The sequence below is a fragment of the Sabethes cyaneus genome, chromosome 2, assembly GCF_943734655.1.
Source record: "Sabethes cyaneus chromosome 2, idSabCyanKW18_F2, whole genome shotgun sequence".
Taxonomy (NCBI): Eukaryota; Metazoa; Arthropoda; class Insecta; order Diptera; family Culicidae; genus Sabethes; species Sabethes cyaneus.
Window position 1 is genome coordinate 245,411,762 of NC_071354.1, and position 13,142 is coordinate 245,424,903.

At 41.4% G+C, this 13,142-nt stretch overlaps 1 protein-coding gene across 1 annotated transcript in view; it reads right to left on the minus strand.

Moving 5' to 3' along the window:
- Positions 1-10,475, minus strand: part of LOC128738702 (aspartyl/asparaginyl beta-hydroxylase) — a 35,362-nt gene extending 24,887 nt beyond the window's left edge. The window contains exons 1-2 of the mRNA XM_053834027.1: positions 10,048-10,475; positions 7,880-8,428 (exon numbers count right to left, since the gene is read on the minus strand). Coding sequence (XP_053690002.1) covers positions 7,880-8,428; positions 10,048-10,099 — 601 coding nt within the window. The 5' untranslated portion in view covers positions 10,100-10,475. The remainder of the gene's footprint in view (positions 1-7,879; positions 8,429-10,047) is intronic.
- Between the last annotated feature and the right edge of the window lie 2,667 nt (positions 10,476-13,142).

The window sequence follows — 13,142 nt, forward strand, 5'->3', positions numbered from 1 at the left end:
CCCAAGAGAGATCTACAAAGTAAATTGAGTGAAGCACGACCTGGGCGTTCGCGGTAGTCGTCAGAAGCCTTAAAACATAGAGTCTCACCCGCCTTCCTACCCGGAAATCTGTCTCCCAACCCGATAAAACTGAACTTTACCGTGGTGTACGACTTCATTAGAATGAATTATGTAAAATAAACTTAATAAACATAAACGTATGCAACCCCTTATATTTGTATTTTAATCGAACATCATATCATCTGGTATCATAAATATCATCTGGGTCTGGGATTTGTATGGGAGCCCCCCCCCCCCTTCTAAAAGCCTCCATTAACCTTCTCATGCCATTCCATTTGTTTGATTAGTTCTCGAGTTATGCAGAAATTTGTATCCAACCAGAAGATTTGTAAGAAACCATCCAGCGGCTGAAGAACAACAAAGCAGCGGGAAAGGATGGCATTGGAGCGGAACTTATTAAAATGGGCCCGGACAAGTGCATCAACTGATTGTCAAGATTTGGGATAGGGAACGACTACCGGAGGAGTGGAAAGAGTTGCCGCGAATTCCGAGTCCCCACGCACCACCTGTTCATCGATTTCAAAGCCGCATATGATAACGTAAACCGACAAGAGCTATGGAAAATTTTGGACGGAAACGGCTTTCCGGGTAAGCTTACTAGGCTTATCATGGCTACGATGGATGGGATCCATTGCTGTGTGAGTATCTCGGGTGGATTGTCGGACCCATTCGAATCTCGCAGGGGACTTCGACAAGGAGATGGTCTCTCCTGCCTGCTATTCAACATTGCGCTTGAAGGTGTTATAAGACGAGTAGCGATCAAAATGCGCGGCCCGATTTTCAATAAATCCAGTCAATTTATCTGCTTTGCTGACGACATGGATGCTGTCGGCAGAACATTTGAGGCGGTGGAAGATCAGTACACCAGACTAAAACGCGAAGCAGAGAAGATTGGATTGAAGATAAATACGTCTAAAACGAAGTATATGCTGGCGGGCGGGACCGAGCGCGACGGGGATGAGTTCGAGGTAATCGACGAGTTCGTATACCTTGGCTCACTGGCAACTGAGGACAACAATACCAGCCCGTGAGATTAAAAGACGTATTATCAGCCGGACCTACTACGGAGAAAATCGGACCTACTACGGACTACACAAACACTTGCGGTCAAACAATTTGAGCCCCCGTACAAACTGCACACTGTATAAAACGCTAATTAGACCGGTTGTCCTCTACGGGCACGAAACGTGGACATTGCTAGAAGAGGACCTACGAGCACTCGGAGTTTTCGAACGGCGGGTGCTAAGAATCATCTTTGGCGGAGTGCAAGAGAACGGTGTATGGAGGCGAAGAATGAATCACGAGCTCGCGCGTCTCTACGGCGAACCAAGTATTCAGAAAGTGGTTAAAGCTGGACGGATACGTTGGACAGGACATGTTGCTAGAATGCCGGACAACTATCCTGCAAAAATAGATAGAAATAGAATATAAATATTTCTCATCAAATCCGGTAGGAACAAGACGAAGAGGGGCATAGCGAGCGAGGTGGCAAGACCAGGTGGAGCGAGATCTGGCGAGCACTGGGTGCCCGCGAACTGAAGATAAGTTGCCATGGACCGAAACAGATGGAGAAATTATACTGCGCAGGCCTTGTCGTAAGACGTTAGGCCAATTAAGTAAGTAAGTAAGAACCTTTTCCGGCACCAAAAACCCCTACATGCAAATTTTCACGCTGATCGGTTCAGTAGTTTTCGATTCTATAAGGAACATACGGGCAGACAGACAGAAATCCATTTTTATAGATGATGGCACTTTCTGATCAACGCAACAATCACTTTTGGTAATTTTTACCCCGAATCCCGAAACTTGAATTCACAAAGTTTTCGAATATATATCCACAATCAGAATTAAATTAATTAATATTAACCTGTCACAGACGGTATTCGTGCATTTGGAAATGCCGGAGATCGCCGATAATGACACAAGTAAGCTGTTCGCCAAAAGATCTGAATAGCAACCGTACGCCGCCGTACGTAGCTGATAATGTGCAAAAACCTCACTTGACTGATACTTTTTTATAGACTTGTAACTGCGACTGCGACTGGGTATAAGATGGGGAGAGTTATTTGGAACGAGCATCAAATATAGCTCTGGCTCTCAAGCCCCTACCAAGCGCCTCCTCGAAGAACTAAGTCAATGATGACAATCGATGGCCATACCTAGAAATACTTCATGTACATACTGCAGTAGCTGAGCTAGAAGGTACGAACTTGAGCCTCTGTTTCCCAGGTGAGGGGGGGGGCGGCTTAAAAGGCGTCTGTTTCGGAGCGAACGGCTGAACTTCCACAAACTACACTCAAAATGGGAGACCCATCAGCGGGATGTAGATATCGCTACCCCAGTAAGGTAGTATACTGGAACCCTCATTTACCAAATACGGAACGGATCAATCGCCCTAGGACTCGACGAAGAACAAAGAAACGATTAATGTAAACGAATGTAAAATTGGTAGGTACCTGGAATGTCAGAACTTTTTGCCCGGGAGCTACATCGACTCGTAGATCGCTGCTATTAAGGAAGTTCGATGGCCAAATTCCGGGGAAACGGAGTTCGGTGCAGTAGACCCTATTGCAGGCACTTTTTTCAAGTACCACATCTACTACAGTGGCGGTAGAAAGACAGAATATGAAGTCGGTTTCCTACAAAAGCAACGAGTTATCCGATGGAGACCCGTAGATGACAGTATATGTATGTTGAGAATTAAGGGCAAATTCTTCAACTACAGCTTAATCAACGTATACACACGGATAAATAATAAATTCCATGATGCTGTGGACGAGTTCTACGATAGACTCCGAGAGGACCTGTGGAGAGTGCCCAAAACATGACGCGAAAATCATCATCGGAAGGGAGGAATTTTTCCGTCCTGTCATTGCAGGACATACCCTTCATCTATCGATGAACGATAACGGTCTGAGGCTCGTAAATTTCGCCACGGCCAGATGAGGGGCCATCAGTAGCATTTATTTTCCACATCTTAATATTCGGAAACACACCTGGAGGCATCCAAATGGGGACTCTAGCTATCAGATCGTCGATCAAGAGACGATCGACCCTTTTCGAATGTCATCGACGTACGGTCTTTTTCAGAACCAAATATCGACCCTAAGTAAATAAGTAACTAAATATCGACTGTAACCACTATCTCGTCGTATGTAAGATTCGCGCAAGGTGAATACTCACACTGAGAGAATGCTACGTTTCAAGGTCCAACGGTTACGGTGCATGGCGTGGCAGCAGAATAGGCCAGAAAGCTTTATAAACTAATTGCAGAACAGCAGACAGATAGGGAAGATATAAGTGGGCTGTGGAGGAACCTTCATGGTACCATTGAAACAACTGTGAGAGAGGTGGTTGTATAGGCACGACGCGTGGAAGACAGCGTAACAGCTCAGAGCCGGTGTTTAGGTCGACAAATCCGTGCGGTGGAACGGAGCCCCGCGCTTCAGGGGGGCCTCGCGCTTGGTGATGACTAGAGAAAAATGTTAAAAATTCTAGTAGACAATCCCTGGCTGTATACAACACAATTGACTGTTCAGAAATATTTGTATATTTTGTATTGTCTCGTTTCCTCTTTTGTTAAAATGTTGAGTGTGAAGTTGACCAAACTTGAGTTTTTACTCTTTGGCCTTGAAATGCGGTCAGGCATTAATATTAATATTTTTTTGAAACGATGGTTAGTGTTAAGAAAAAATCGATGAAATTAGGCCTCGCTGCTTTAGAATGTGTCGTTACATATGGTGCCAAACGACTCGGCTCTGCTTGCATGTCAATTGTTTACGGAGGATTCAATCAAGTGGGTACTTAGCTCTTTTGAACCAATGAAATTTCCAGATCCGGATGGTATTCTACTCGTTTCTTACAGAAAATGGACAGCATTATAATGTCCGAGCTTATTTACATTTGTCGAGGCAGTTTCACTTTGGAACATATCCCGGAGAATTAGCGGAAAGTAGGCAGATACCGAAAGGTATACCTAAGACATATAAAAAAGAGAAAACCATGCAAAAGGCTTTCAAACCAATAAATTTGGCATCAATGCTTCTCGAGTTGATAGAGGAAATCGCGAATTATCATACCCGCAATGAGTTTTCAAAGAACTTTCCGTTGCATGGAAATCCACATGCATACCAACACGGTAAATCTACGGAAACTGCATTGCTCTGCGTTGTAACGTTAATTGAGAAATCGTTCATATATCAAGAGGAGGCACTTGGGGGTTTCCTTGATATTGAAGGCGCTTTCGATAGCGTATCCTTCACAAGCAGCAACATCTTTGTTACGAGACTATTGCTTACGTCGAGGACGTAGTACTTATCGTCAGTGGAAAGTTTGAGATAAAAAATTAAACTTAGCTGCTAGCCTAGATTATCTGTTAAGATAGCATCTCGATGGAATCAAATACAGGGTTGCAGACTAAACAGTTAAAAACAGTGAGCTTCGCACAATCAGGGGACTACTAACTGTCTTACACAGTCCTGTTCTTTATCATTCAAACAATATCGAATGATACCGACACCTTCCGCTTTTGCAACTCTGCACTTGAAAGTTCAGCGTATCTGCTCTGTAATTGCGGAGCTCTTGCTTTATCTAGGCATAACATCTTCGGAAGTTTACTGCTTACTCCATACCGACTATAGAACCTAAGTCCCAAAAGGTCATTCACGACACAAGATTATACAACTATCTATAGCTCAACTTTATCAATGGGTATAAGCAGTCCGGAAACTGTGTACAGCAATCGAAACCTACGCCAAAAGACGTTCGTTAAGAGTGTCACAGTGACCTTTCAACCCAATGCCATTCTGGTATACTAAAAGGGGCCTCGCGCGCTGTAACGCCGGCTCTGTAACAGCTAATTTGATACCGAACAGAAAAAACTATAGAGACTAGAACTGCGGAAAAATCAAATCAGGTGCTTTCTCGTATCCTATTTTGTAGAATGCGAACGTTAGCGTAGTCCTTCGTCGGGGTGTACCATTGGTTTTTGTGAGGATCGCTCCACGACGGATCAGACGTTTACCCTACGTCAGTTACTAGAAGTTGCGGAAGTACAATTTGCAGACTTATCATCTGTTTGTGGACTTTAAGGCAGCGTACGATTCAGTCAAACGAAATGAGCTGTACAAGATAATGCTATAACATGGTTTTCCGACGAAACTAATTAGTGCGACGCAGTATAGGTCAAAATCATGCGTCAGAAAGCGGCTGAGACCTCAGCTATCTCACTATCGTGACATTGAATGGACTGAAATAAAGGGATTCACTCTTCAACATTGCCTTGGAAGGTGCAATACGAAGAGCAAATGTGGAAATGACCGGGACTATCATCGCGCAACCCGATGGATGTGCGCTGTCGAGGACGACGCACGGTCAGCTAAGGTTTGGAGGGATTGAGAACGGCAGCCCAGCACCGACAGTACTGGAGGACCATAAGCTGTTCGGTGCAGGATCCATCACGGACCGTCGCCAATCAACTAAAGTAAGTAATTAGGGTTGAAAACCCCCCATAAATCCAATGGGTCTCCCGATTTAGTAATAGCAGGCGAGAGCGAGCTTTATGGTGCCCCGCTACTACAGGTATGAAATGTAGCGGATGTAACGTGTTTATCCATCCTATCGTAGAATGCAGGTAAACTTACCAAAATGCCGACCGATTGATGACTTTTTTAAAGGTCAACAAAACGTTAAAGTATAAAAATTGTTCTTCCGAAATCAGGAATAAAAATCCATTGAAGTACTTAATTTTATACGAAGTGCACTACCGAACTAGGATACATGTGTAATCTGACACGGCCATCAACTCCGTCAATAGTGATGAGCCACGAGTATGCACTTAGATTAAGGCGGAGCATACCACAATAGATCTCTAATAATGGTCGCAGTGGTTTAGTCTCCTACAGGGAAAAAAACTTGAACCGGTGAAGACTAGTTTATTGAAGCTAAAATTAGAAAATTCATTCCCTCATGACAAAAATCAAATTTTATATATTTAAAAACACATGCTAGATTAGCAGACCTGACATGCCAAGGAGGGAAACCTGGTCATAGACAAGCGAACAGTGGTGCAAGCACCTCAATGGCGATATAAGAGAATGAGGCGCAACACAAATAATAGCAGCGCTTCAGCTTTCAATTTCTAGAACATCCGGCGGGCTGAAGACTAATAGAGCCACCAGAAAAGATTGACATTCGACAGAACTTTGCAAACATAAAAGAAACCACTAGTAACGGCACTTGTTTGGGTAATTTCCATGATTTGGGAGGAGAAACTACCGCCTACAGGGTGCGCTCTTAAATCTTGTTAAGAATAGTCTTATCTCTTGTTAAGAATAGCGGGCTTCAAAAATGTCTGGGGTATAAGGCATCCACACATCATACCTTCATCAATTTCAAGGCAGCGTTCGATATAGTAGCACGGGAAAAGCTATGGCAGATAATGCACTAGAGTGTACCTTAAAAGTGTATAATTCATTGCATTAGACATTTCTTTGAATAAAGTAATCTAGGCCTTAGAATTTTTAAATATTTTTTTTTGTTCATAGGTCCATAAGCTTTGACCTTTCGACCCAAACTATACAATGATTGTGCTGAAATCCCTAATAAACCCAATTGAAAAACGCTTAAAAAGCATTAAACATATGATTGTTTTCCTGGAAAACGCAACAAAAGTTGCACACCATTAAGACAAATAAACAATACAAGAAACAGTTTAACGCTACTTTAACTATCTTTAACATATATTTCAGCACTGCGCTGTTGAAAAACATCCGGAAGATGTCCAGCATCTTTTTTCGAATATCGAATATCAATAAAGCATATTTTAACTTAAAACAAACACATTTGTTTTTGCTGTTAGATTTGCGATATTTACAAAGCCATAAAAAGAAATCGTCAACGAGCACTCTTAATTTTGACCCAAAACTACTGACCATCTTCGGCCGCGTCATCGTCATCATCAGCATCATCGTCGTTATCCTGATCAACATTTGCACCATCTGCATCATCATCATCATCATCAACGTCATCCTTTTCACCTTCCTCACCCGCCGGACTGTCGGTTGCGTCATTGTCATTGTCGTCATTCGGATCATCGTCGGTTGGTTGGTTGTCCACAATTTTCGGCGCTGAAAAAACTCCCAATTTGAAGAAAGGCAATTTTCCTAAGCAACAACAGCTAACACACAGCACACACTTTCTGAATAAAGCACCTAAATCGATCGTAGAAACTGCGGCTACCGCCAATCTGTCCTGTACTATTAACGGAAAACCCAAAGCAGATCCCCGCCGAAGAAGCAAAGCGTACGAGCCAGCCAGAGAGACAGAGAGAGAAAAAAGCTAGCGGCGAAGAAAATGCGAAATCCAACATTGGGAATGTACTCACTCGAGCTTTCTAAGTCAAAATTTGAGGAAGGAAAATATCGATTTACCATCACTCTCCTCTTCTTCATCATCGTCCTCATCATCGTCATCGTTGTTGTCTTCTTCGAAGACGTTTTGATCGTCATTTTCCCCCTGATCAATTTCTTCATCATCGTCATCCGCCTCCTCCTCCTCATCATTATCATCATCATCATCATCATCATCAATATTGTTTGCCTGATTGGGTTCATCCCCTTCTTCATCATCGTCAGCGTCATTTCCATTGTCTGTACAAAATTTAGTCAGTTTAAGCCAATTTTTTTTTATTCAAATGTTTATTGTCAAGTCAGTCAAAAATTTTACATAACTATTACTGCATCAAAAAGGTCGTCAGAAACCAATTTTTCAAGTAGAGAAACATTGGTAGAGTCATTTTGAGATAAACAAGAAAACATACCATCCGCGTCGTCGTCATCTCGTGCAAGGGCCGCTTCCTGTTGGGCGACCTTTTTCTCTGCTGCCACAATTTCCTCCACTTCATCATCGTCTAGTTTGCGAAGTTCTTCCTCGTCTGCTTCATCCTCTTCGTCGTGTCCGCCCTGTTCGTCATCATCATGATCTTCCTCTTCGGTGTATGGTTCCTCATCATGCCCATCATCGTCCCCATGCTCTTCCTCCAGTTGATTAAGTGCGTTAAGAATATCCTCATGGTGATGATCGTCTTCACGATTTTCATCAACCCAGCCACTGAAATACTCGGCGTAGCGTGATTCCGACAGGGGAGTATCTGCATTCGACACTCCACGGTTCTCAATCATAATGAGACCGGTTAGCACACCCAAGCAGGTCAACAGAAGGAAAAAGACAATCTTTGCACACCAATTGCCTCCCGTTCCATGCTCGCTGTGGATGTGCATCTGAATATCGCCGGGCTGGGTAGCGGCCTGGGCTGCTCCTGCACTAGGCTGCCTCGCACTGGGGGTTTCCTTGACTGCATCTTCATCATCTACCGTAAGACAGAAAACAAAAACGAATGAGTCAATCAAAATGCATAGGTACAAAGTACTATTTGAAGTTTCAAAGTTCAAAGAACAAATGCTTTTTTTATTCGACACCTCATTACTAATGATTTCCCTTTCAATCGGACAAAAACGGTGCAGTTTATTTTTAGAGAAAACATGTGATTTTGGCCACCGACCCTGCTGCTGCTGCCGCCGCCTTTATGTGAATTGCGCTGCGTCTTAAAACGCCACCCGCCTAGCCAGCCAGTCGAGTGTAGTGTAGCGTGGTTGACGTGGAGGCCAACATTCGCCAACGGGGCATTAGATTTTCCTCTCTCGCGCTGTTTTGGTTTCTTCTGCCACTTAATATTATTGCGACTTTTCCTGCAAACAAGCGAAAGTTTTCCATTTTTCTTGCCACTTCAACGATCGACTGGCTAGGCTATATGCAAAATTCTTCAGGCGCAATTGAATCTTTTAGCAGTACCTTATTGTTGTCGACCGGCTGCTTGTCGTGCCAGAGGAGATAGATCAACGGTACTATTTTTAAATGGCTATGAAAACAACGTACTTCCCGCTTTGTATGCTACCAATCTGCATGAAGAACGTAAATGATCGCTGAAGATATTATTGCTCTACTGCGGGACCATGTGCTTCTGCTGACGGTGGCCCATATTTGAGGTCGTGTTTACTTACCGTTAAAGCATTCGGCTGCTTTTATCGTAAAACAGATTAATTATTTTCGAATGCGTCGCAGGACAAGTGAATTACGACTATTCCGTAGTACAATTACTGAGGTTTGGTTTCGAATGCCTTGAATTTATTTTGCCTTACTTGCTAAGGCAATTTGTTTCGAGCCGTTAATCCATTATTTATATTAGGTCTAATTATTAGTATGCAAATTTGAAACGAAATTCAAGGTATTAGCCTTCATTTTATCTTAATGTTCTAAAAATATAAAATGGTAGAAAAATGCCGTCCTAGAAATGAGCGCTAATTCCGCCAAAAAATTTTTTTGATAAAATAGTAAAACACAGTTTAAAAAACGATCATTTAGTGGTAAAAATACGAGTCGATATTGATAAGCTGTGTTGATAGTATTGAATAAATCAGTTTTGGAAACATTGATGGAAAAAGGCAGACACATTTAGATTGCAATCTAGATTTGGATTGATCTAGGTTTGGAGAATTTATTTTAGAACTTCCTACACCAATTTATTACTTTTTGTAAACCGATTAAAAGCCCGCCCTTAGACTACTAGGTAAACGTACCAAACGTTTTAGAAACTCCCAATGTCACCAGCACAGGCAAGCCGATTTTCGTTTCACCACATCTCAGATTTGTACCGGCTGTTTGGGGCCGTTTTGCGTTGCCGGTTGCCGTTGTCAAAGCGAGAATAGCAATAAACCAGAGCGGATAGGACGACGAACGGCGACTACGACAGCCAGCCGAAAGTTTCTATTTAAAGATTTTTTCACACTGCCTTGTGCAAGTTCTAAATTAAACCATATATTCACGGAATCGCCGAGTCCCTCGCTCGTACGCGGTTGCTGGACAAAGTAAAAGGCCCCCCCAAAGGCACAGAGTATCATATATACTTTGCTGATTACGAAACGATTTTACCTTTCTTCCTTTTCTTATCCTTGCGCTTCCGTGGTTGGACATCACCGGACATTGCTGGGCTTTGTTAGATAAGCTTATCAGATAACAATGACTATTGTATTAGATTAAAAACTTCTTTTCAAATCGATCACAACTGCGACAATTATTCTACGCTGCAACACTGAACAACAAACCACGAATAATTATTATCTGCCGTTTACAGTCTAGAACCGGAAGACACTTATTTCAGTCATTACGGAACGTCCTACTCTACGAACCACACGAACGAAAGATTTTCTCATTACTAAAGTAAGCTAAACCATCATCATCAGGAGAGAGATCCGAAGAACGACAAAAGAAACGCGATAAGTTGAGTTCAAAGATCTGATCTGCGGTCTTTCTTGTGAACGGAAGAACGGACCGGAGAAGCACGGTCCACAGTGCACACACGGACACGACACAGCATCACTGTTTTTGTTTTTCATTCGCTCCTTCGCAGCAGAGCTGCCGGTTCGAGTTCTTATTCATGTCTTTTTTGCGACGAGTAAAACAGGAAGGAGTCCTAACGTTTTTTCCATAATATTAATATTGTCAATTGCAAGGAAAAATGTACCATCCAAAGTGCGATATCGCTCATAAAAGTGTTATTTTGCATTAAATCGTTTCGGTATCTTCGGTGCACTTATTGCTTGGAAGATAACGAAAAAGTGCGCCGAAGATACCGAAACGATTTAATGCAAAATAGCACTTTTATGAGCGATATCGCACTTTGGATGGTACAATTTTCCTTGCAATTGACAATATTAATATTAATATTAATATTAATATTAATATTAATATTAATATTAATATTAATATTAATATTAATATTAATATTAATATTAATATTAATATTAATATTAATATTAATATTAACATTAATATTAATATTAATTTCTTACTGTTTGATGTGATAACTGCATCTATATCAAGATTAAATTATTTGTGTAAAATGTCCTGAGTGACGAAAAATGTACCAAATTCACGGATATCAATATTCAGCATTTTCAGCTTGATTTCTACCTGAGAATTTCTACCAGTACGAAATCATTTCACATGGCAACACTGGTTTTATTAAGGAAATCGCTATGTAAGCACAAATCGATCTCTTGTACTCTCATGGAACTGCCATATGGAAAGTTTGTGAAGATTTGGTGCAAAGTTTTGTCTATCCTTTTCACTCTTTAACAAACCTGTGCACCGACTTCACAAATAGAACAGACTTGGGAAAGTGGCAGCACCGTTTCGCGCACATAGCGAAAAGGAAAGCTCGGAAAAATGCACAGCTGCTGTCAAACTTCCAAAGAACATCAAATTAAGGTATTTCATTTCGACAGACTACACTCTTAAATGATTCTACCTGTAAATTGGTCGGATTTGGTTGAAGTTAGGTTGAAACTACTCAAAATGCCCTTAAAGTGTACAAACTCAGATTTTGAGTAGTTTTTCAACCAAAAAATTGGTAGTAGGAACTTAAAATTGCGTTATTTGTCATAGAGAATAATTCAATTATCGGTAGCAAGTAGCCAAAATTGGTTGAAATTTTTACCCAAAGTTTGAGTTTGTACACTTTAAGGGCATTTTGAGTAGTTTCAACCTAGCTTTAACTAAATCCGACCTATTTACAGGTAGAATCATTTAAGAGTGTACAAAACCATTTTCTCTAATAACATACCGAAAGGTCTTAAGTAATAATGAGAGCACTATTAAAAGATTATCGTATAAATACAAGTTTGGAACGAAGATTCCCAGAATTTTTGTGCATAGTTAATGAAATTATAAACGAAAACCAAAAATAGTAGTTAAATCACTCGAGGCCTGCTAGCTTCCATGAAAACTGTAAAGAAAATTTTCCGATTTTCTTGGACATTCATAACTTGTGAACCAAGCAAACCAACTATCGTAAATAGGTTTGGTAAATGGTTGGATAATGCGTAAAATGGGGTCTGTTTTACGCAGTGGTCCTGAGCATCTTATCCAGCAATTCCTATCCCTACCTCCAAGTGTCGGAATACGAGCAACCTCGGCAGCCATTATGGCTCGTAAAAAGCAGGATAGTAAACTGATGGCAAAAGCTTAAAAAGTTTTTCATTTTCTAAAATACTCTTAGTGACACCGAGCATTACCAACTTTTGATATTAACATTTCATGGTGGACCCAAGAAACATTTATGCGCTGAATAAACATTCTAGCAGCCATAATTATAGCTGAATATGCATCGAATAAAATTTATCTAAACAACTGTACCGTGTACCCCCGGTGGTATGACCTTCTTTAATCTGAACATTTTTAATCTTTACCCCGGTGGTATGAATGCGTTCACATTAAAAACCGATCAAGCGTCACACACAATTGACGTTAAAGTGGACCGGCAAATTAAAAAAAAGCAAAAAATCTTAATGCGTTTCCTCTTGCTCAGGAGCTTTGGCAATATAGCTCATATGCAACTTATCTCTCTCCAGCACTCAAAATAGACCATTTTAGTCGAAACTGCCGAGCCATTTTCGTATTATACAAACCGAACCTTTAGAATTCGCGCATATTTGAGATGTTTTCAAAACGTCTGTTTTCGTCAAATCAAAACAAGTTCATAGGGTGCGCGTTTTGCCCGTGTGTGAAAATGAAGAGTTACCAAATATTCAGATTAAAAATGAACTCGCCCAATCTGAACGAGCTGTTTTCAAGGGTAAGTCGCTTAGAACATTGTTGCAGGCTCAATTTAAGGAACTGATTACCTCATTGATTACAATTGCGGTACATTCATTTCACAGTTCATGGCACACTGTGGCCCACCTTTTTGACATTTAAATTTTGAAATGTTAGAAATTGGCAGCCCTGCCAATGTTTGTTATTGTCAAAACGATCAAAACAGTTTGGCTGGGCCCAGGCGAGTTTGGCAGGTTTCACACGATCAGCACCTCAGCGGCACAGTAAGGTACAGACTGAACAAAATTTCTATGAATGAGGTGAACGGAATGTTCTCAGCGACTTACCCTTGGCTGTTTTTCATATTAGCGGGGGTTGAGTGTACAATCCAGCTTTTTACGCGCTATCCAGCTTTTTACGAGCCATAATGG